Source organism: Condylura cristata, unplaced genomic scaffold (assembly GCF_000260355.1).
Source record: "Condylura cristata isolate star-nosed mole 26May11 unplaced genomic scaffold, ConCri1.0 scaffold00008, whole genome shotgun sequence".
Classification (NCBI taxonomy): domain Eukaryota; kingdom Metazoa; phylum Chordata; class Mammalia; order Eulipotyphla; family Talpidae; genus Condylura; species Condylura cristata.
The window spans coordinates 46113830-46140145 of record NW_004567109.1 but is presented as its reverse complement, the minus strand read 5'-3'; the positions used below and the strand labels follow the sequence as shown (position 1 = coordinate 46140145).

General features: G+C 32.9%; 1 protein-coding gene across 1 annotated transcript in view; it reads left to right on the top strand.

Annotated features, from left to right (window-relative positions):
- Positions 1 to 26316, top strand: part of PIGK (phosphatidylinositol glycan anchor biosynthesis, class K) — a 71774-nt gene that overhangs the window by 35309 nt on the left and 10149 nt on the right. The window contains exon 10 of the mRNA XM_004679523.2: positions 9599 to 9683. Coding sequence (XP_004679580.1) covers positions 9599 to 9683 — 85 coding nt within the window. The remainder of the gene's footprint in view (positions 1 to 9598; positions 9684 to 26316) is intronic.

Sequence of the window (26316 nt, the reverse complement as noted above, 5' to 3'; positions counted from 1 at the left end):
TATTATGTATTATCTTAAGCATCTTATATTTCATACTGTTGTTTATAATTGTTAATACTTCAGTTATTTAGGGACTTATTAAAGTAGGATTTCAAATGATAAATTAGGTGTGATTATTAGATTTGTAAGACACTGAAACAGACAAGTTATCCATTTTGTCGCTGCATGCATATAAATTTTTTATTGCTATAGTTTACAAATAATGTGTTAATTTCATGGGCAAATTTTTTTTTTAAGATTTATTTATTTATGCATACAGAGCTGCTGAGGGGAGCAGCAAATTACACAGGAGAGGTCTGCTACTCCATGTGAGTCACCTCCAGGGCCAGGTATCAAACTCGCAGTGAAGCGGCTGTGGCTAGCTTCCCATTGCTGTGCTTTAAGGCATTGTGCCACCAGGGAGGGCCCTCAAGGGCAAATTTTTAAAAGCAATTTATTTCCCTGTGTACAACTAACAAAAGATGTGCATTGAAATGGTCTATGGCTTAAGAAATTAGTGAATATAGATATAGGCATACAGAAGAAAAAGGTGCTTTATCCCTTTGAATAAGTAAAAGCTCTCTGAATATAAATTAATAAATATAGTCTTCATTAGGTATAGTAATTTACAACTGATGTTTATTATTTAAAGTTTTGTCAAAGTTAATTTAATTTTAAACACCAATAGAAACTAAAAAAATCAATTGTGAGAAGTCTAAAAATGACATTGTATTATTAATGAACATTAGAACCTAGTTGAGATGTTTAGGGAATAAAATTTTCAATTATATAGACATTTTTAATATAGAAACATTTACAATTTCTAATAATTTTTCAACCTATGTTCGGTGACTTCCTTGGTCTCCTTTCTAATTGAAATTTTGTCATTGTAGTGGTCAAATTAAGCTGTAATTTCCTAAATGAGTTTTAAAAATCAACTCTTTTCCCCATTACCTGATGTTATAAGAGAATATTGTAGGATAATAATAAAGGACAGAGTCGTTGAAATCAATCAGCTCCTGAATTCACAGCTTTTGTCATTTAATAACTGTAACCCTGTACAAATCATTTGACTTTTTGGCACTCAGTTTCTTCACGTGAAAAGTGGGAGTAATAAACTCCATCTCATAAGGTTAAAAGAATGAATTTTCATTTTGCTTATAAAACTCTTAATTCTGTGCCTAAATTTAGTAAAGTGCTCAATATTTTTATTATCAAGAGAATATAATATGCACAAGTAAAAATTATTGCCAATTTTTCACCTTTTGCAAAAATTACTTATTTTGGTTTTGTTAATCTACCAATAGAAACTGCTAATGTTGTTTCATATCTGGAGGATTCTTGTTTGTGGTATTATAAAGAACTGGGAAATTGTCTTGCCAGAAGATGGCAGTAGAATTACATATTTGTAGGTATAGAACAATCACATATTTTTTAGTGCAGAGGATGGAGGTAGGTTGTATCTTCAAATAAATCATGATATTTCTTTTTTTTTTTTAGATCATTGAAAGGAGAAAAAGTCTTTTGATACTGAACTGTCAGTTTAAAAGAAAGTGTTAAAAATTTCTCTATATATGTAAATTGCTATTAATAAATGTAATGTGCAATGTTGGCTAAAAAAACAGTAGAGTAATAGGAGTTTTTTTGAATTGCTACTCTTCTGGGATATTTTATGAAATTAGTTTATATGTTAATAAATATTTGAGAAACTGAAGGTCCAAAAAAATTTAAGATCTGTGTGTGGGTATTATTTATGATTAACTAGTAATGAAGATAAAAAGGCTTTTATTTATAATTCATCAGTGGGGAAAACTGGATTCAATTTTGAAAAAATTGATTTATATATGATGTTAGGATTGTAATTTAGATAAAGCAAGAGACAGAAGACATTTCATATTAGTAATATAAATCTGTAATCCCACTTAAGAATTTGCCATTTTTATTGAATTATGACATACCTTGTTACCTGGTTTTCAAGTATTCTACAAGTGAAATATTGTGAAATATTAGTGCCAGAAGGAACTACAAGGTAATGTGATATAGTACAAAGAGTATGGAGGTGAATGGACATGCCTTCATTGGGTTTATTAGTTCTATGCTTGATGTCTTCAGGCACATTATTTAATGTCTCTGAAACTCAGATACTTTATCTGTAAAAGGGTGATCTCTTCTGTCTTCACAGTTATTGTGAGGATTGAAGAAAATATGTACAAAATGAGCATACTTTGTCAGTGCCCTTTTTAGAGCTTGAATATGAAAATCAGCAAGCCAAACTGATGTCTTTTCTTCAGTGCAAAAGAGTAGGAATGTTACCATCTTTGTTTGCTGTACCATATCTATTTAATAGCCTGATTGTCATTTTCATTAGACATGCCACATATTGTTCCTTCTGACAGGAATTACTGTTAACCTGGCTTTCTCATATTTATCTGCATTGATTTAAAAAAAGCACACAAACACAACTTTATTTTAGTACTTTATGCCTATTTAATTGTTTTTAAAATCTTACTAATAATTGCAAATATTAGTTCATATTGCAGGCTATCATAAATTTTGGGGTATTCATTCTGACATCATAGTACTAGCATTGAATTGACTATAGCTTTTATTTAGGAGATAATGTACCTGGTAAAGAACAGGCTGCTGAAGTCTTTGCCAGAAATATCCTTCATGACTGGTAACAAATTTGGGGCACAGTTGTTAGATTTGTTAGAATGCTATGATTTTTCCCATGGCTAATGAACAGTTTGACAATTCATTAAAAATCTTTTAGTAAACCCAAACTATACCCAAACTCAAGCAAAAACATTTATGTGAGTTTTCATTAAACCAATATAGTAAATATTTAAGTATATTTTTATAGAAATGTAATAAGTGAACTCCTACAAGATGACAGGTAATTAAACGTGCTTATTTTGGGAAACCAAGATGATGATAGAGCAGGTTCCTTCCAGTTATTTCCTCATAAAAATAAGGAAAAAAAACCAGAAGGCTGGAAAAATTTTTGTTTGATTTTGGCCATGTTTGTAATATAAATAGTAATTAAATATTTATGTGAAAAAGGTAACATTATATTTGTTATGAAACAGACTTATTGACAGTTTTCATTTTAGCTACAGTGGTATTTCTCCATTAACATTGACTATTAGTCTCCATCTTTCTTTGTTTGAAATTCAGATACAAAGTTTTTGCCATACTCAGTAATAGTCCAGACTTTATACTTTTTTTAATTTGATGAAACTGTCACATACTTTCTTAAATATTAATTAAGCATACAAAGGTAAATATATCCAAATGTGAGTTGTTGAATTAATTAATTCTTAAAATTTCGATTAGGGAAGCATGTAGCTAATACTATGTAGTGGCTTCTCAGTAAGATTCACCAGTTTCATTTTAACTTTATTTGATGGAATTAGCTTCTGATACAAATGTCTTCTATTAATGAGTTCTCAAAAGTGGAAAATAAAGAAAAATTAGTGAAATATAAGGATATATTCTCATAAACCAGAATTGGCACATAGGTGTGGATGCTGGATGAAAATTAGTTTGCACCACAAGTAAAAAGCTTAGTTTGCTTTGTCTGAATAACAGTGCCAGGCAGAGATTCAGATACATGATGAGTGGTTTAAACTAGCTTGTATTAAAATTAGTACAAATAATATTTTAAAAGTTTGATTTATTGTGCCAAGTATACCTATATTAAGAGATGCAGTAGGAATATTATTTTTTAGGTATCTTTTATGTAACTTAAGAATTGTATGCTTTAGTACAATCTTTGCACTTTTTCTTTAAGGTACTAAGGCTGGTAATAATGAGCTCTATGGTGAGATATATTTTTCATGTAAATATCCAGAATTGGGATAATTGGATCATGTGGAATATTTATTTTTAATTTTTTTTGGGGGGGTAATCTCCATTACTGTATCTGTAAAGGATGTAGCATTTTACATTACTACCAACATTTGCAAGGTTCCCTTCTTTCCACACCCTCTCCAACACTGCTGTTTCTTGTCTTTGAAACAATAGCCATTCTCACAGGGTGTGAGGAGACATAGCTTGTTTTGATTTGCATTTTGCTAATAATGAGAGATGATGAGTATCTTTTCATGTGTGGGTTGACCAACTGTGTGTCTTTGTTGGACAAGTGGTCTATTCAGATACCCTGCCCAGATTTTAGTCAGGGTGTTTGTTTTAATTGCTGAGTTTTGAGTTCTTTGCGTATTTTGAATAGTAGTCCCTTGTCAAACATATAGTCTGCAGTTATCCTCTCCTGTTTAGTAGGATGCCTTTTCATTTCCACGAAGTTTTCTTTCCTACACAGAAACATTTAGTTTGATGCAGCCCCATTTGTTTATTTTTGCTAACACATCTCAAAGGCCAATATTAAGACTATATCATCTCTGCTTTTTTTTTTAAATGTATTTTTTGGTTTCTAGCCCTCCATCCAATTCTTTAATTCTTGTTGAATTAGTTATATGAATGTTATTATTATAATGCTCTAGTTCCTTTCTTTTCAATATGCTGTCCAATTTTCCTAATACCATTTATTGACTTTCCTTTCTCCCTTGTAAATTCTTGGTCTTTTTTCATATATGAGTTGTCTACATGTGTGTTTGTGTGTGTGTGTGTGTGTGTGTGTGTGTGTTTTCCTCCACAGGTCTCACTCAGTTCTGTTCTATTGTTCTGTAGGCCTGTTTTTATTCTAATACCAGTCTGTTTTAATGACTGTCGCTTTAAAGTGTCATTTGAAGTCAAGAAGCTTGATGCTTCCTGCCCCCATACTTATTCTTTTTCCCTTAGCAGAGTTTTTACTATTAGGGACATTCCTTGTTTCAAATAAGCTTCATGATTTTTGCTGTATTTCTGTGAAGAATGCCATTGGGATTTTGATAGGGATTCAGTAGGTTAGAAGTTTTCTTCTTTTCAGCACTTTAAACATGTCATTCTGCTATTTTATGGCTTCCATTGTTTATGTCAGCATAAATTTACTGAGGCACCAAAGTAAAGAATGGAAGAAAGAAACACTAGTTAAAGGCATACTAAATTTAGTAAAGTGGGATAAAAATATATGTATACGTGTGTATGTATGTAAACTAGAGGACAGATTAAAAATATTTAAAAAGATAATGAGAAAAAATGTTTTCCAAAGAAATGAAACACGTCACACTCTAAAACTGTAAATTCAGTCAACTTTGCTAATCTTAAGTAGGAAGAATTCAAAGGAAACCACAGTTTGGTACATCATAGTCAAAATGCTGAAAAATCATAGGCAGAGAAGAGTTTTAAAAGCCCACCAGAGAAGAAAAGGCACATTACTTTTAATGCTGACATAAACAATGGAAGCCATAAAATAGCAGAATGACATGTTTAAAGTGCTGAAAAGAAGAAAACTTCTAACCTATAATTCTATACGCTACAAAAGTATCTTCCAAAAATGAAGGTAAAATACAGATGTTTTCAGACAAACTAAATAGTGAATTTGTTGCCAGTATACCTGAGCTGAAATAAAAACTAAATGGAGTTCTTCAGCCAGAAATAAATGATCCTAACGGAAAACAAAAAAAATTCAGTAAGGAATCTCGAGAGCCAGAACAGATAAATACATCATTTAGGATAATGGAACATTGATGAGAATAAATAAATAAAAACAATCTCTTGTTGACTTAAAAATATTGGTAGAAATAAAATATATGACATAATACAAAAGGCAGGCAGATGAATAAATTGAATTAAAGTTAATTGGAATAATTAATTTTGTTATTGGATAAATGGTATAACCAGTTTATTAAGTTAAAATATCCAAGGTAGCCACTATCTAGTGGTAAATGTATATGTGACTATCATATTGCTAGAGGATAATAGGATTATTAAGATAGTTGGTTAATTCAAGAGAATTATAGGACAGGGGAAGGGACATCAAATAGATGGGAAGTTTAACATAGAGTAGGCATATCACTTTTTACATTAAATATAATTGGACTGAATACATTGTTTGAAAAGCAAGGTGGTCATACTAAGTTTAAAAATAAAACCCCAAAATGTACTGTTTCACATGAGACAATTTCAGTCTGAGGACACAAAAATCACTTGGACTGGTACTGAAGAAATACTTTAGGGGAGAAGTAAGTGACCTAACTTCTGGCACTAAATAATTGCATTTCCACTGTTGGGTCATAAGTTAATGTGACCTTAGTTCTCTTGGGAGTTAACTTTAGGTTCTCTGCCTCTCTTTTCCCTGATTCACCATCATCCTTGTGCTTCTTCAAAGTAGATAATTTCTAAATTATGTTTTAATATCTTGCTTCAAAAATTTTTCATTTGATAATTAGAAGAATGATGATGCTGAGGGCTTAAAGGTGGTGCATCTCATTTCAAGGACGATCATGATGCCTTAGGTTGTCTCATTATTGTCTTCACAAAAATATTCTTAGTAACTCTTGGAACATTATGGAGTTAAATAACATCTTGTATCTGTCTCCATTGGCCAGAAATTTGAGTGCTTTTCTCCCTTGGCGTTTCTAAATGTGGTGGTATGTCATAGAATGCCTGGTTTGTCAAATTCATCTTGCAAAACAATATTTTTTTGTCAGGTACATAAATGCTTGGGCATTTTTAACAGTGTAGTTTAGGAGCGGAAGTTTTTCTGTCCTTTTGTTCCAACAAGATTGTAACATAATTATCTTGATTTCTTAGTATGTACTTTTAGTTTTAAGTAGTTCATTATGTTCAAGAAATTACTCTAGTTTAGCTTTGCCTAATGGTCTATTTTTGATATTTAGAAAATTTCAATCATTTGGATTATTCTAGATGATGTATTTCAAATTGTTAATCTTAATTCTTAGTTTCCATTGGTATTTTTCTGTTTTCCTGGTTGGGTCTATTTCTAGTGTTTGAAAAGATACTTGACCTTTTACCTACATGAAGTTACGCCATTTTACACAAAAGTAATGTAATCTAATAATTATGGCATATAGAATAAAATTTCACCTCTTTCTGAATCAGAGATGGTGGGAATCAGTTTAAGTCAATGATGGACATAGTAAGTAATTTTACGATGTTATTTCAGGAGTTCTTAGATAGTAGAGAGGAGAAAGATTATTAAGGACATTAGATAAGGATTTTTAAAGAATACCTTCATATATTTTAGAAGCTTAACAGCAGTATCTTTGTTACTTATGCATAAAATTTGGATAATATTTTCATTGTGATGGATTGGAAATGGTAGCATCACCATATTGGATCCAACATTGTTTCATAGACTAAACAAACTTTATTTCTTACATAATGCAAAGTTGGTAAAAACTGTTAAAATAAAAAAAAGAAATATGATTTTCCCATGCAGAAATTGCGACGTTTTTATTTAAGTAAATCTTAGTGGAAAATCTTAGAAAGAGATATGTTGTATACATGGACTACTTGATTGGATCTCTGGCTACGGAGTGTTTGAAAGAGGAGACTTAGGAACTGTGGATGACCTTAGATGACAAACTTGGGTAAGCAATAATTTTGAGAGAATTGCTGAGGATTGGGTGTGTCCCAGGCTCATTGATGGTAAAGGGAAAGAAAGGAGTGGAAGATAAGGGGATCCAATTGGATCAGTATTACCTAAAAGAAAAGAGAGACAAATTCTGGCCCTACTATCACCACAAAAGTACCACTTATTAAGGACTTTAAACTTCATTTTAGCCAGGGTATTCTTGAACAGAAAAACCTCATTAGACAACTTATCTCCCTTCTTCTCCCCTGTCACAAGATTGCTTGCTATGCTGAACTTGAAAGGAAAAATCCCAAAAGCTGGCATCAGTCCAAAAAAAACAAAAAAACCCCAGACTATTGAAATAAAAACTTCTTAATAAATTAAACATATGTACCTGTCTATATCGACCAGTACATCTATATCTATCTGTATCTAAATCAGAGAGAAAGAATGAAAGGAAAATAGGAAAACCAGAGAGCAGAAAAAAAACCTGAAACACCATACTCATACGAATAACTTATATTAAACAAGCAATTGCATTATGAAAGGACACCATGAGTCAAACATTCAAAAACTCACAATTGAAATGGACCAACAACGGGAATATTAGGAAACAGGAGCTGACTGAGTTGGGTAAGAAATTGACAAAAAGACAGAATCATTTCAGAAATGAAAACTAAATTACAAGGTACCTGAGGAAGATAGATATAACTAAAAGTTCAGTAAGAGACATAAGGAATCAAAATGAAAAGGAGTCAGGAAAATGAAACTGAAATAAGAGAGATAAAAGGATCAAAGAGAAAGTGGTAGAGACGATTCAATATATTTAGTTCAAGACCTTGGAACTAGGAAAACAAATGGAAAGTGAACAGAAATAATTTTTTAAATTATTGTAAAACAACTTTTGTGGAATAAAGGGGGGGTTTAATTTCCATATTGAAAGGACTCTGCCTATCAAGACAAATTGATCTATAACTGATTTTTTAGGTATATCTTATATCCTACTAATAGATCTTAAAATAAAAGGGAAGGGGGGTGCCCCATAAACACCTCCAAGCCAGAAAAGAACATTTTTAATTAAAAATTAAAATGGAAAAAAATCAACTTTACGTTATCCTTCTAGAAACAGACAAGGCAATAAAGTAATGAATGTTTTCAAGAAATTAAAAATGAGTAAACATTTTATTTTATTGTGAAGTATTATAAGTAAAAACTCTTACATCCATAATGATTTCATGATTACTTGTGCATTGCTCTTAGTGCAACTCTGTCTTTTGAAATCTTATGTTTGTTATTTTGAGAAGTGACAATTTTTGAAAATATTTTTTCTGTTTCTCTTCATTTGGGAATTTTTGATATTTTTAATCTTAATCTGCACTCTACATTTTATCCTATATTGTGTTTGGTATATATTATATCAACTCTGCATCATATTGTAAATATTAAAGTTTTTTCTTTATAAAATAACCTCAGAATTATTGTATCTATTTTGTTTATATATTCACTCAGCAAACATTTATTGAGTTTTAATATTTCATGGTAAAAATAGGCTAACCAAAGAAATAAGATGTGCTTTTTGTCACCAAAAAGGTGAAGGATGTGAATAGGTGTGTCTAAATAAATGATTATATTTACAAGAAAAATAAAAAAGGGCTTGGTAGTTGGTCCAAACAGAAGCAGAATGGAGAACATCAGAAAATCACGAAGTTGCCATGCCCTTTGGTGGGAGGCCAGTAGGTGGATATGCTGAAACAACAGATAGGCATAGAGAGGACTTGCTGGTGATGAGTCTTGACTGTAGTTGGAACTAGGTTTTGAAGACCATGAAATACTTTGACAAAAAAGCATACCCTAATAAATGGTTGTTTAAAACATTTTAAGTCTTACTGTAAAAGACAGGCTCCAGGAATAATAGATTATGTTAATGAATCTAGTTTCATAGTAATTCATTTCATAGTGAGTCAATGCAGTCTGATTATGTTAGCTAAAAATTACCATTAGGTGGCTTTTCATAGATAGTTACTGCATAGATTATTTTCAAAACTTAAATATACATTTTAATATATTTCACATTTGGCTTATTTAAATATTTACCATATTTAAAGGTAGTCTTAACTTTGTATTTTTAACTTTTATTTCCAGATATAAAGAAGACCAGATGGATGAGGAACTAATAGAACCTCTGAAATATGCTGAACAACTTCCTGTAGCTCAGATAATACACCAGGTTTGCTTTCTATTTAATTCTTTTGAAAGAAACAAGATTTTTAATCTCTGAAAAGTAATTGCTTTTGTTAGCTTTTTCAGAATCAATGTGCTATAGCTGAAAGGCATTCCAGGCCATCTAGCCCTATTTAGACTCCACCTATTACAGCTGGAAGTCTCATTCAAAGCACAATATTAAAAGGCTACTTGCTGTGTAACAGTAGAATTCTTACTTACATAAAATACTGGGTAAAACCAGAATTTTCTTTTCTGCATTACTTAACAACAAGATTTAATTTCCGAAAACTTTTCATTTGAACCATTATTCATAGTACTTGTTAGTGACAAGAAAAAAAGCTGAAAATATAACTTGTGTAATTTTTTGGAGTAGCTGAAATGAAAAAACAGTGTTTCCCTACTCCTATCCCACCCCATTATCAACTCTCATAAAGTATAATTCTAAATGTCATGTTGGCAGTTTTTTTCATTTTCAATTCTAATAACTCTATCACCCCTTCTACATAACTATAACCTAAGAGAAGTCAGTGTGGTAAGTGTTTAAACTTACATTTTGTGCTGTGATATTGATAGCATATAAAATCTGTCAGGCCAGAATCTAAGGATTTTAAATAGTCTGTTGACAGGAGTTACAGTTTTTAGATATACCAGGTTTTTCATAATCCATAGTTTATATGAAACATTAAAAGTCCTTAAGTGTAAGAATTTCTCAGAATTTTAATGAATGTTATTAGTGAGTCTTTCTACATGTCTTACCAATCAAAGGAATTTTTATTTATCTGATATGATTAAAGGTACCAGTTTGAACTTATTAAAAGACGTAGACTTTTACTTTTAAAATACTGACTTTCTAGACCTTTCCATTGACATTGAAGTTTACTATTAAAATTCTATGAGAATTTACCAAAAAATGGTCAGAAATCTACTCCTTTGGGAAGCTCATCTGTGCTTGGTAATCAGGTCCAGTTTATATGTCAGGAATTCCCTGGTGTTGTCAGAGCTTAAATGACCTAACAGCCTGCAAATGTCACATTTAAAATTCTGTCTTCATGCCTGACTCTCAGCATAAATGAATTAAACAGCAGAGCAGGCAGCAAGTCAATATGTTCTTAACAGTAAGAGTGAGCAATGAAACAGTTTGTAGTTTGTTTAGAATAGGTAAATAGAATCTGCCCAGAACAGTTCACCTAGAGTAAAATCTGAAACAAGAAGCAAGAATTAACCTTTAAGATAGTTGACCAGATGAAATGTCAGTATATGTTTATAGCATGAAGGAACCAATAAGCTATGGTTTATATAACAACTGCATTTTGTTATTATACACTGTATGAATTCAAAGATGAGCATTTTTGACCCTGGTGAACATTTTTATGATATTTTTGGCAGTATAGAAAGTTTATAAACATTATAATTAAAACTCTATAGTGCTGGATTTTACAAATTTTTTATTTTTTAAGATTTATTTATTTATGCATAGAGAACTGGGGTACAGGCCAGAGGTGCAGGGGCAGTGAGAGGATCCACCAGAGACATAGTGGGGAGCAGAACAAAACAACTGATGAAATACACTGCTGAGGGGAGCAGCAGGCGGGTCAGGAGTGGTCTGCCACACCATGTGGATCTCCTCCAGGGCGGGGATTGAACTCATGCTGAAGTGGCTTTAGCTTCTTAGTGCTGTGCTTTTAACCCGCTATACCACTAGGGAGGACCCACAAATTTTTGATTTTTAGAAATTTTCATGGAGTGAAAACAGGGTAGGGAAAAGCACAAGGGACTAAGGTAATGAACTGTGTGTGATTTGGTGATGGGAGAACTATGGTGACCACCCCTGAGAAAATAAGATTATATATTGTCCAAAAATTAACAATGGTGTAAGAAAAAATATTTGATCAAATTTTTTTAAGTTTGCATATTAGTGATTAATTTTCTATTTTTTTTTTAAAGATATATTTATTTGTGCATACAGAACTGGGGTACAGGCCAGAGGCGCAGGGGCGGTGAGAGGCTTCACCAGAGACAGAGTGGGGAACAGAACAGGCAGATTGACGAAGTACACTGCTGAGGGGAGCAGCGGGCGGGTCAGGAGAGGTCTGCCACACCATGTGGTCACCTCCGGGGCAGACAGGAATCGAACTCATGCGGAAGCGGCTTAAGCTTCTTAGTGTAGTGCTTTAACCCGCTGCGCCACTAGGGAGGGCCAATTTTCTATTTTTTTATTGAGTAAAATTAATTCTATTGTCAAGGTGTACTCATGAAGGGCCATTGTTAAACCAGATTCTTCATTTCTTCCTGTTGTTATTTTCCTTTATTGACAGTACTACAACCTTGGCACTAACCATCATCTTAAATGGTTTTTATAAAAAACATGAAATGTGTTGCTAGAAGTTCATCTGTAAGTGGATATTTGGAAGCAATAAAAAAAAAAAAAAAGAACATTTTCCCTAAGAGAATGGTAACATATAAGATAATTAGCCTCAGACAGTCCCACAAAAGCTTTCTAACCTGCATTATTGCATTATATAATTAACCTCTACCTGTAACTTTATTTTTCTAACTGTAACTATTTTCCCTTTATTCTTATGTCATATTTTACCTCTTCATATTTTGGAAAATGTCTCATATTTGCTTGTATTTCTAGGGATTTTTCATTTCTGGATATTCTTTTTAGCATTCTAACCTTTTGCAATATAGTCATCTCTGAGTATATGGATATCCATTTGTAGTAGTAGGTATACTGGCAGAATTTGAGTGTAGGTCTGTTAAACTCCAAAGTCCATCCTGTTAACTACTATGTTATACTCCTTTCTGTGAATGTTATAAAGTTCTCTATGTTCTATAAAGGAATCTTCTCCCCAGAAAATTTGATCAATGTGATGTCAATAGATGTAGTACATATTCTGGTTAATTGACACCATATTTTGGAAGAACTAAGAATTAGTTCAACATTTATATAAAAAACTAGACTAATAAGAATATATCCTCTATGTAATGTATTCCTGATTTTCTTCTCCAATCTAATTGCCCTTGGATTCCTAATTAGGGTTTGAGTTAAGATAGAGGTCAGAGGGGATGTGGATGTAAAAAGTGATAAGAACGGGTGCTAAAATTAAGCTTTGTTTATTTTAAAATTTTACCAAATTGACTTGAACGAAGAGAACAATACCTATTCTATGGTCACCTTGTCTGAAGATCCACATTTTTGTTCAGCAACCTTAAGGTTTTAGTAGACTTTTGTAAGCATCAGTAATTAAAAACAACCAGACAAACACACATTTCTTTCACAAGTCAAAGTAATTTAGAGTTCATCACATTTCGAATGCAACCATCCCTAAAGAATATTAGACATTTGACCCTTTGTATTGCCTTGAATATTAAGATCTCGGTAGTAATTAACTGTACTTCCTTTGCATTATAGCTTTATCTTAGCTACTAAGACAGAGGCCTTTCCGAAAATTATTTGGTGATTCTTCATAGGAAATACAAGACTTTTTCTGTTTTTAAAAATGTTGTATATAATAGTAAATAATGTTACTTAAAGGTATATTTTATAATGGTTTTTCATTTACTTAAGAGATGCCATAATTGAATTAAAACATTGGCTCCAAGCTGAATTTTGATCCTTTAAAAATTTATTGTAATTTTGAGAACTTGTTTGAAAGTTCTTTTTTTCAAAAAAAAAAATTATGCATATGAGAGCTGGGGTATAGGCAGATTTGCAAGAGATTGAAAAGATTCACCCGAGTCAGAATGGGGATCAGAAAAGGTGGTCCACTGAAATACACAGCTGAGGGCAGCAGTAGATAAGATAGGTGAGGTCTGTTGTACCATGTGGATCAGCTCCCTGGCCAGGGATCAAACTCATGCTGCAGCGGCTGCAAATTGCTTCATAGTGTTGAGACTTACCCCCTTGCACTACCAGGGAGGCCCCATTTGTAGGTTCTAGTGAGGGAGCACCACTATTTATATACCATTTGCCGCGCCAGCACGACAGCAGAGATGGTCTGAGCGAAGGACGTCAGGATTAAAACACACACTTCATGGTCAGCAAGCAAAGGCACACTTTATTCTTCTCTCCTTCCCTATTTATACCCTTCAGCATGGAACCTGGGGCTGGGGGTAGGCGGAAGCTCTCAGCAAGTATGTCAATAACATGCTAACATGCCACAATAACATGGGAGTCAAAGAACAGTCACATAAACACAAGGTAGCAAACACAAGGCAAGAACACTTCGTGCCTCCTGTTTTTCTGTTCTAGCACCCTTGGCTCATTCTTTGTTTCCACACAACAGTGTGCATATTATTCTGTGGGAGAGGTGGGAAGGTCTGTCCAGGCAAAGGACCCAACACCCTTGAACCAAGAATGGTCCCTGTCTATTTGGGGAAGGCTGTCCTCTTGACACAGGTTCTGGAGGTGCTCATGTGGAAGGGCAAGGGAAGAAGGGGATACCAGCCTACTAGCCAGATCAGCTAAATCACCTTGAGGGGTGGAGGGAGAGGGGGACAGATCTCACTCATCTGTGAAATATAAATAACAAAAGATATATTCTAACGAAACAAATCTTGGACTTAATGAGAAATTTTTTGGTTACCAGAGGGAATGGGGTGGGAGGTGGTTGGGAGTCTGGAGGAAAGGATGGGAGAAGGAAAGGAATAAGGTATGGTTTGGTGGAGTGTGAGTGGAATATGTGTACATATGAAGGAGTAAAAATGTAACTATAAAATCTCACCAAAAAAAATTTTATTGTAGTTTTGTAAGGGTACAAATTTCAAGTATGTTTTTTTTTCTGTATTTCATTATATCAAATTGGATCACAAAGCTTCTGATGTAGTCTTGAGTTTTGTAACTTATGGATGCAGTGTAGATAACAATATTAGGTGCATAGAGTGCTTTGGTAGAACATTGTTGTTATTAAATTAATGTTGATTTTCTGGGTGTTGAAGGAAGTAAGGAGATAGGTCCTTTTCTAACTCAAGGAAATGCAAAAGTGATGTGATCCTTGGTTAGTTCTCTAGCCCCATATTTGTATCTACATTTGAGGTGAAGAACCTCTAAAGGGAGAAAAAGACCAGTATACAGTGAAGAAAATAGAACTAGACAACTCATGCTCAGTGCATCCTGTGTTTCTAGTAGGAAGGTTTTAATTTACATCACAATAAGTTAGTATACTATTTAAAGTATAGAAGAAGGGGAAATATCTTGTCGCTTCTGTCAATTAGCTGTCATCATTATGACTATCTTAATAAACCTAAAACCAATAATCTACCAAAAGCATTACTAGAAGTACCATGGGAAAAAATAGAAAATGAAAACAAGAGCATCTTTTCTCATATAAATTTAGGAATTAGTTATTTGTATATAGATGTATTAAAATAGTCATCTTCAATTTTATGTTATATATTTAGCAGCAGTGAGATAGGTACTAGCAACAAATTGAAATAGTTTCACTGGGAGTTACTGAATCTGTCATCTAAATGGACCTGAAATCATTTTAATGTGCTTCCTGATAAGTTATCATTCATTTTAAAACTGATACATGCTTGTCAGAAAAGTCGTATTTTATATCAAAGGATCAATATCTTTGTTACAGATTTTTTACTTTCAGGATTAGTTATCATTTCATTGTACCAATCATTTTTTTAAAGATTTATTTACTTATGCATACAGAACTGGTAAAGGCCAGAGGTGCAGGGGCATTGAGAGGCTTCACCAGAGACAGAGTGGGGAACAGAACAGGCAGACTGATGAAATACACTGCTGAGGGGAGCCGCGGGCATGCGAGGTCTGCCACGCCATGTGGTCACCTTGTGGGTGGGCAGGGTTTGAGCTCACGCTAAAGTGGCTTTAGCTTCTTTGTGTTGTGCTTTAACCCCCTGCGCTACCAGGGAGGGCCCTGTACCAATCATTTTTGTGGGTAATTTGTGTATTATACTCCTGATAATTTTTGGATAAGTGCGAATTTCTTTCAAAAGTTAAATTTATTTTGGTCTGCATTCAGATTATTTATCAGTGTCCAATCAATGAATTTAAGTAATTTTGTTTGTATTTTTTACTTAGCAGTTACATCGCCAATGTTACAAACATTTTGTGAAAACACAATAATAAGCACATAACCTAATTTTGATTAAGAAATTCCTTCATTGACATACAAGTAGACAAACTTGTGGAACAAGCATGTTTGCTTTTAGGTAATTTTTTAATATATAGCATTGCTAAAGAGAGATGTAATAATGTAAATGTATGTCTTATAATACATATATACATGATATATGCATATGTATGTATGGTATATGTATGCATAATATAAATGTATATTAGACACTAATAAAATACTTTTCTTCTGAATAGTTCAGAATTGAATAGTTCAATTTACTATACCTAAAATTGCTTTTTATAAGGTGGTTTTAGTAAATGTTTTAACATTTTTTAAGACTTTTTAGACTTATTATCTTCCTTCTTTTAGTACATATGAGTTAACTGTCTCTGCCAAAATTTTTAAATAGTAATTATAATGACTTACAGATGTTAGCCGGCTTTCCTCAACTAGTATAGAAATAGAAAAGGACTGTTTCAGATCTTCAACTGTTTAAAAGACCTTGATCCCTGGGAAAGGTCAATATAAGCAGAATATAAGGTGTTTTTATTTTGAAAAGATGTTAAGCATTTTAAAAAGAATGCCATGACTTAAAGTGACTAGTTTTGTTGAAAATGCTTTGTCAAACTTTAGATAATTTGTTTGAAAAGGAATTTTAATGATTTAATTTAAACAGAGGGTTCTTCTTGATTTGTTTTTTAGACTATCACAAAAGAAAAGATGCCAGTTTTTAGACTTTGATACTTAAAACCATTGTGATAGTTCTCTTGGGGGATCCACATTATCTAAGTTATAAATATTCTACCTAAAACTAAGGAGTTTGTAACTTTTTCTTGAGGAAAGTTACAAAAGCCCATTGTTAATTTTTTTCCTCTCTTTTACCCCTTAGAAATAGTTATACAGCTGGAAATCGTGTGTTTTATTATTGATGTATTAGTGGGATATGGGTTTTTTTGTACTATATGAAATATAATCTAAATGTACTTTTTCTTCATTTTGAAGTGGAGAAAGTGTGATAATTAAGTAGTTGACCTTTTATCATAAGAGGGTATAAAATCATAAAGTAATGTAAGAGTATATTGATTTCTCACTGCCTTCACAGAATGGCATTTTCTCGGTGTTAGAGCATATTTCAGACCTTTTTCAGCCCATCCAATCCTTATCTCTCTAGGTGGCATCCTACCAAAGGTTGCCCAGTGAAGACCACTCTATATGGTGGAAAAGGTAGCCTGTTCTTTTTTAACCTGATTGTTTGAACAGTTTATTATATTTAATTAAAAACAATCTCTGTAGGTTCCATACCTCATTTTAGTTCTAATATTAAAGGCTACATAAAACAGATCTTTCTGGTTCCATCTGCCAACCATATCCAGGTATATAAAAACTTGTTACTTTTTTTAGTTTACTGAGATTTTGTCTTAAAGACATAGTGGAAAGCCTTTGAATGAGTCAGGACTTGTTTCAAACCAATTAATAGTTTTGTTACCTTGGGCAACTTAGTGATTTCTTTCAGTCTAACTACTAAATAATGTATGTAGAACAACTGACACATTCTTGATACAGAACAAATGTTGATTCTTAACAAAAATACAGTTAGTTGGCATACATGGATAGCCAGCAATTTTTAGAGTATCTACCTATTTCATTCTTTTTGTAAAAGATACAAATGGGAAACAAGAGGGGGAAAAATCTGCATAAAAATTCCAATTTAAAACATATGTATTTTTACATATTTTACATACACACATATATATTTCTACTATATAGTTTAAAATCATTAATGCTTATAGCCATAGGATTTTTACTTACTTAATTCTAATTTTTCTTCTATTTTATTCCAGAATTATTAGTTCTGCAGTTTGTTAATAGATTATTAAAAGGGTTTTATAGTACAGTGAGTTAGTGAATTGCTTAAACAAAGATTGTTTCTTTATTGTAACCTGACATGTGTTATGAAGGTGTCAGAGATTTAAAACACTGTTTTATCTTCCTTAGAGAATATTCTTTATTCCTATAATTTACTTGCCACTATAAATATTACAAAATCACAGACTAAGAAAATCACTCTTCATTTATGGGAGGAACATCTTTCTCCCACTTTCTTGATTCTGTGATTAGACCTTAGAGAGCTAAACTGACATAAAGTAAATTAACAGGAAAGTGTCCAGATTTTATTTAATATTTTCGTGTGCACATGGGACTCTGCATAAGGAAAATGAACCCAAAGAAGCAGTTAGGAATGAGAATTTACATATTTTAATAATGAAATCATAAATTTATGGAGAACAAATGAAATAAAAGGGCAAGTGCCTGGGGGCAGCAAAATGTGGGGACAAGACTAGGAAATACAAGGCGATAAGGGTTATTTTAATAGTTTTGTACAGATTCATTTCAGTGTTGACTTCCATTCTCCTGTGATAGGAATTTTCTTCTTCTGGCATAAGGATGGTGACTTTCTCATAGGAAATTTTATGATCTGCTTTTAGGTAGGAAGATGGGGGACAGAGAGCCCTTCTTCCATCCACTGTTGCTCATCTGTCTTCAACTCAAAGTAATCCATATGTCAAATGGATATATTTTGTGGCAATATATTCTAAATCTCTTGAGCAGCAATTCTCTTGGACCTGGTTTGGCAATCCGGGGCTGCCCACATGTCACATTCATCTTGCCACCTGTTTTTGTAACGTTTTACTAGAACATAGGCAGCCTGATCTTGTAAATTTTGTCTATGGCTATTTCTGTACCATGAGGCAAGTTGAGGAGGTGGAAGCATATTAGGGCAGAGATTGCATTGAAGGTGCACAAAACCTAAATTTTTACTGTCTGGTTTTTGCAAAGGAATAAAAGACCCCTGCTCTAAAACCTTGAAATAATTTCTCAGCATCTATATTTATGGAGATGACTAATTTATAAACTATTCTATGGACCTTAATTTTATTAAAGTAGGGATTTATCTATATTTTATAAAAATGTAAATGAGAACGAACTTTTTCATGACCAACACATATAAATACAAAGGAACTTATGTTAATATGTGCATATTACTACTACTAAACTGAAAGGAAGAATAACCATATGACAAGCCTCTTAGTCAGGTGACTTGGATATAGTAGGCATTCACTATATATTTTTTGAATTTATTATAGACAAAAACATCTAGAAAAAAGGTAAGGTAAAATAGAATACAAGGGATTCTTTCAAATAAAATAGCATTTCTGAATTTTGAAAGCATCTGTTAACTTATTAGGAAAATATGTTTTAATTATATTTTTCTTGTATAGGAAATTGATCTGTATAGAATAAGATGAAGAAAATGATGAGGCAGTATCTTTTTATCTGTTAACATGTACTTAAATATCCTTTACTACATAGATTACGCAAAAGTAAATCCTAGCATTTTAAAGGTAGCTGTTTATATGTAGCAATAGAAAAATACAAATTAGAGCATATGATCAGAAGAATTTCTTGCTTTCAAAAGATCAAATTTGCATATGTTTACAAAGATTTCTCCACTTCAGGTGCCACCCTGAGCCAATGAAAAGAAAAGACTGAGCATTCCTTTACTCATGTATGCTGCATTTGTGCTAGATCCTGCATAGGTAGAAAACTAACATTGCCCACCAATGTGCCTCATCCTCCCTTTCCTTTGTCTCTTGCTGGCAGACCAAATTTTCTTCCTTGATTTGATCTCCAAATGTAATACAGTATCCAGTATCTCTGGCCCATTGATCCTGTGCTTTTTATAGTTTTTCTATAATATCTGTGTGGCTAAGGGAGTTACCTAGAAGACAAGAAGTCTGGACATATTCCCACAGAAGAACTCTGCAATTTAGTTGTATAATGTGGTGGCTAAAGAGTGTTGACTTGAAATCAAACTAACCATTTTTTAGTCCTAGCGAAACCACTTACTAAAGTTTCTCATTTGCAACTGGTCAGGTTAGTCAATCAGTTTTCTCATATTTAAAATAAGGTAATAGTAATAATTATGTCATGGTGCTGTTGTAAAGATGAAATTTGATCATGTATATGAAGATCTTAGTGTGGAGCTTGGACAGCACTCCATAAATGATGATCATGATTATGGGTAATTGTGTAATTTTTATATCCATTATTAATTTTTCTCATCTGTAAAACAGAGTAGTCACATTATCAACTTTTATAGGTATACATTTAAAATTCTTAAAAATAACTCATGGCTTATGACATTTTTAAAAAGTGTTAAACATCATTGTCTACTGTTTCTCTTTAACTCTTGGATTCTTCCCTAGGTATTCTTATTGCTAAAGATTTGTTTTATACTCTGATGAAATCCTTTTCTCTTTCTACACTGAGTTTTTCTTCTTTTTCAAGTCTTTTGAGAATGTGGAGATTTTTTTTGTAGACGAAGAAGTATTTTTTTTCCCTCTTTGCTTTAAAGTTAGGTAAGATGTACTTTGTATCTTTCAAGACATAAATTTCAAATTTCTTACCCTAAAGTTATTCTTATGTTCTCTTTAGTATTGTGTGTGTGTATATATTTTTTAAAGATGCATTTATATGCATTCAAGATACAAGAGCTGGGGTGTAGGCCAGAGGTGTGAGAGGTGAGAGGATTCACCAGAGACAGAGAGAGGAGCAGGACAGGCAGATCTCCTGAAAGACACCACTGAGGGGAAGCAGCGGGCACAATGTGAATTAGCTAGCTCCCTGGCCAGGGGTCAGACTTGTGCTGTAGTTGTTGTTACCAGAGCTTCATAGTGCTTTGACTTAACCCCAGCAGCCAGGAGGTCCTCTTTAGTGTATTTTGAATGGATTTATAGCGATGTTCTTTCATTCTTTTCTTTCAATCATTTTTTTCCAGATTTCATCAATTTTATTGAACTTTCAAAGAAAACCCGTTTTGGTTATTGATATTTTCTTTCTTTTTTTTGTCTTCCCTTTCATTGAATGTTATCCTTTTTTCTTTCCTTTTTTCTTGTTTATTTTAGGTTTCATTTGTTCTTTTTTTGAGTTCTTCAGGTGGAATATTCTAACCCAAACATTTAAAATTATACCTCTGTAGGCATATTTTCTACAGATCCACGTTTCCAAATATAGTTTCATTTTTAATTAATTAAAAACATTTTCTAGTTTCCCCTGTGATTTATTTTTGGGTTATTTAGAAATGTGTTGTTTAGTTTCAAAATTTTGGGGGATTTTCCAATTACCTTTTTTTAAATTTTGATTTCTAGTTTTTTTCTATACTCTAATTTCATTACTTTAAATTTATTGTAATTTTTCTGGTGATGTAACATTGCATTACAACAGAAGTGTCAGGTGTGCCTTCACGTCTCTTGTGATATAGGTATTTAGTAAGATAGTAATCTTGTAGCATACATAGGTCTGCTATAGTGGAGATCTGTTGAATTCTCTCAAAATTTTTATTTTACTGGAAGATCAATCTCCATCTTTGAAAGATATTTTCACTTGATACATAGTAAGCGCTCACTTAGACTGGTGATTCTTTTCCCGGTTTTTCTTTTTCTTTTCTTCCTGTATTTTAATTTTGAATTTTAATTTTAATTTTGAATATACTGTTATTTCGATCCAGTATATTTTTCATTTCTATGTACCCTATTTTTCCTCTTTGGAAAACGTACATAAGTCTTTTATATATTCTGTTTTCCTTTTTGTGTTCATATTTTCCTTTATATCAACTTATAATAACTGTCTTTAATCTTTTCTATTAAACCAATCATTTCTTTCATTTTTAACTGATTTTTTTTTTCTCCTTGGTATGGGTCATATTTTTTTTCCTTTGCATGCGTGGGTTTTGTTTTTTTTTTATAAGTCTTTTGGTTCTTTATTTTTGATTTTTTATATGTGTGTGTGTATGTATATAATAGTTTATTTTTACATCATTTTGTGCATTTTTCCATCTCAGTTGTAATCCCCTTGGGCTTCCCATCCCCAATCACCCATGTGCCATCACCATAGTCCAATGCACTTCCTTCCCCCCACTGTTTTTGATCCCATTCCCCACTTTGGCATATAGCTGTTCATTACTATTATTATTTTCTCCCCTAGTCCTTTATACTCTTGCTGTGATTGAAACCATCTGGTATTTTTCCTTTTCTTTCTGGGTTATTTCATTAAGTATGATCTTTTGCAGCCCCATCCATGTTGCTGCAAAAGGCATGTGTTTATTTATTTATGTAATTTTTTGGTTGCTGAGTAATATTTCATTGTGTTTCATGTACCACATCTTTTTAATCTAGTCATCCACTTTTGGGCATTTGGGCTGTTTCCATGTCTTTTCATTTGTAAATAAAGCAGCAGTAAACATGGGGGTGCAGGTATCTTTTGAATCAGTGTTTTTTGTGTCTTTTGGATAAATATCTAGGAGTGGGATTGTTGGGTCATATGGAAGCTCCATGTTTAGCAGTTTGAGAAACCTCCAAACAGTTTTCTATAGCGGTTGTAGTAGTTTGCATTCCCACCAGCAGTGCAGGAGAGTTCCTTTTTCTCTACATCCTCACCAACATTTGTTGTTGTTAGTTGTTTGAAGATATGCCATTCTCACTGGGATGAGGTGGTATCTCATTGTGGTTTTAATTTGTATCTCCCTTATTACAAGTGATGTTGAACATTTTTTTTTTGCTTCCAGGTATTTTATGATTTCTGTTCTTATGTCTAGGTCTTTAATCCACTTCGAGTTGATTTTTGTGTATGGTGTGAGGTATTGGCCTAGTTTCATTTTTTTTGCATGTAGCTTCCCAGTTTTCCCAGCACCGCCTGGGTTTTTTTTATTGAGTGAAATTTAAAAACATTTATCAGTGATTGCTGGACTTTGGAGTTTTGTCTTTCATGTAGCAAGTGTTAGATTTTGTTCTAGGATCACTTTGATTCTTTTAAGGATCGATTTTTACCTTAATCAAAACATTATTATAAAAAATTATGTTAGTGGAGGGGGGAGTGGGGACGGGGGGGAGGTTGCTTTTTAGCTGTTTCAGACAGATCCAGAGTAGGTTTTTTGTTTTGTTTTGTTTTTGTTTTTAAGATCTCCCTACTCTCTTTGATTCTAATTTAGCCCCACTATAAATTCAACGCTGGGCATATTATGAGTACTGTAATTTGTTTGACCTTGTTGCATTTGTTATTTTGTTTTGTTTTCCTCTACTGGTTAGAGGTAGTTTCCTGGACACATGCACAGATTAGAACCCTGCCAAAGATTTACGCCCTTCATGCAGCTGCTCATGCGCTCTCTGGAGTTGTCTGATACCATGTAACTCCCCTCTTCAGAAGTCTGCCTTGCAAATCTTAGCCACCCAGGCCTCTCTGAATTCTAATCTGGTTTATCAGTTTAGCTAGACTCTTTGGGCTCACCCTTTTAGGTCTTTGGTTTGGAAATGACTTGGACAACGTATTTAAAGCAGCTGAAGGATGCTTCTTACTTGTTTTCATTCTTTCAAGGATCAGAAAACAGCTGTTAATTGTTCTATGTCTGAAAACCATTGTTTATTGCCTTCAAAGTGGGCAGGTAATACCTGTAGCATTTAATACTTCATAGACAAAAGCAGAAGTCTTCTTATGATGCCTCATAACAATCACAGGTAGATACTGTTAGTAAATGAATCTTCATTATTTATTTATGGCAATGAGGGGTTCTTTCATAAATAATAAAAAATGGATTTGTTTATTTAAAATATCAAGTTGCTTCACACATTTTAAAAAGAATATGTTTTAATTTCTCACTGTGGATTCTTAAATAGATAATTAAAATTCATTCTTAATTTTTTACTTGGATCATAAAATACATGAATATAAACTATTAAGTTAGTATACACTTGAATTTGAATACTGTGCATTTGTTATTTTCCAGAAAAAATAACACTAATAACAAAAATTGGTTCCTCGTTTCTATTCAGAGCTTATGAGACCTTGATGAGGATCAGAAATAGATAACATATACACACCCAAAGATCTGGAGTCTGTACACAGTGGAATACTTGCTAGTCAGCTCTAAAAAAAAGGTGAAATCTTGCCATTTGCAGGGCAGCATGGTAGAACTTTAAGGGATTTATGCTAAGTAAAGTCAGAAGGAAAAAGACAAATACTAGATTTCAATTTTAAGTGGAATTAAAGGAAACAAAACTACTGGACAAAGCAAAACAAAAATAAGCCCTTGGATTCTGACAGCAGAACTGAGGTTGCGGTGGGGAGGCATAGAGAAGAGGGCACCATGGACTGTGATAGAGAGTTATTAGTCCTCTGGGTGGTCAGCAAGGTGTGATGACATACCTGACTTAGGTGTGATAACCTAGATTGTTCCAGTTATATAATTGAAGAGATATGAAACTGTGCTCCTAAAACATTGTAAGCCAATGTTACATCAAAATGTAATGGGATTATATCCACACAATGACTCTTAGTTTTAATATAGAGATCAAGTATTTATTGGTTGTCAGAGAAAAAGAAATTAATTTTTACTGCCATATGAGAATAGGCTTCATAGAATAGATGTGGAAGAAGAGGAATTAGAATAGACTAGTTCATTTTCCATCTATTTTGAAACATATAAAGTTGATAATCTTAATCAATTATTCCACCCAAAAAAAAGTACCAGATGTAATGAATATCTTCATTTCTTGGTAATATAATGCTTATTTTTCAGTCCCAGCTTGGCAAGTTTACTTGTGAATTAGTTTTGTATTGCCATGTAAGCGAAAAACCTAGTAACTTAAAAACATTTGTTATCTCAGTTTCCATGGCACAGGCATCTGACCCACATGTAGATTAGAAATCTACCCAAGACTCAGAGACCCCTCTGCAGATCTCTGGAACTACGTGTCTGCATTTCTTCATTTCCAGTAATCGGCCCTACAAATACTGGCCGCCCAGAGCTCCCCGAATGTTAGGTGCAGCATCAGCTTTCTGCTTTGCTTTATACTATTACTATAATTTGAAGAGTACAAATTATATTTTATAGAGAGGATGTAGAGGAAATACTAATAAATAAATATACTGATATTTGAAAACAAACAGCTATTTTCTAAAGTAGTTATGACTGTAACCTTGGTGAATTATTCTTTTCCTTTCCTTAAAATATAGTTTAAATTTCTGATATGTACCCTATCGTTTAAGAAAAAAAAACCTGGTAATGTATTCTTTCCTTTGAGAAAAGAATTGAAACATTGGGAATTTTCCATCTGCTTCCCAGTTAACATGTATAGTTTTGAAAAACCTTAGTTTCCTCTTTTTTTTTTTAATCTAATTGTAATACTTAGATCTGTGCTCTGTTTGTTAACTGTTTTGAAGTTTTATGGTAATGTTCTTAGCAACATGCATGGGGAGACTAAAATGTCAGTGCAGTGTTGCTCAGCTACCTATCTTTTTAAAATTGAAATATTAGACATTTCAATAATAGGTAACCCTTAAGCTTTTAAGTGTTTGCTGATGACACATTACAGTGTTTTATGTTTGCTTTCACCTTCTGTTACACTGGTATTATGAAAGCATAAAAAAATATGAGTGTATTTAATAGCAATCAGAGTAACTACATTAAATAAGTCATTTTATAGGAAGCTCTAATATGGACACAAATGGAATTACAAACTATTCTCTATATAAACTTACCTCAGATGCAGCGATACCACAAAATGCAATAATTGCACCATCTGTCATACGATTGTAAGTAAAATCATTACAGAATGGCTGAAATATTACTTGTAGTTGTTTTAAAAATAGCAATATTGTCACACACCAGGAATATCATTATATAGATACTGGAAACACATCTCCTAATTTGGAAAAAATAAATATATGAAGATTCTTTTAGGTAGGCTTTTTCTTACAAGTTTTTCCTGTGTACTCCTCTACTCCTCAAAAAAGAATTAGAGAAATAAATACCTACTGTAGCAAATATACCTTCACCAGTATATGTAAGCACAGAGAAGAAAGTAAAACTACCTATAGTCCTACTTCCCCAGACAAAGACTATTAAGACTTTAGTATATTTGCTTTCTTTGAGTATTATTATAGAAATAAAGATCACATTTTATATATGATTTGCATTTTCCCCCTTTTAAAAAATCAAGGCATAATTGACATATAACACATTAAGTTGTTCAACATAATGACTCAATATTTGTATATTTTTACAAAATGAGCATAAGTCTGTCACCATAGTTATATTTTTTTTCTTGTGATGAGAACTTTTTTTTAAAGATTTGTTTATTTATGCATAATACAGAACTAGGGTACAGGCCAGAGGTGCAGGGGTGGTGAGAGGATTCACCAAAGACAGAGTGGGGAGCAGAACAGGCCGACTGACAAAGTACACTGCTGAGGGGAACAGAGGGCGGGTCAGGAGAGAGAGACCTGCCTTGCCATGTGGATCACCTCCTGGGGCGGGGGTCCAACTCATGCTGAAGTGGCTTTAGCTTCCTAGTGCTGTGCTTTAACCTGCTGCGCCACCATGGAGGGCCCATGATGAGAACTATTAAGTTTTACTCTTAGCAAGTTATAGATATTACCTATGCTATCATTATATCCCCATGACTTACTCATTTGTAACTGAAAGTTTGT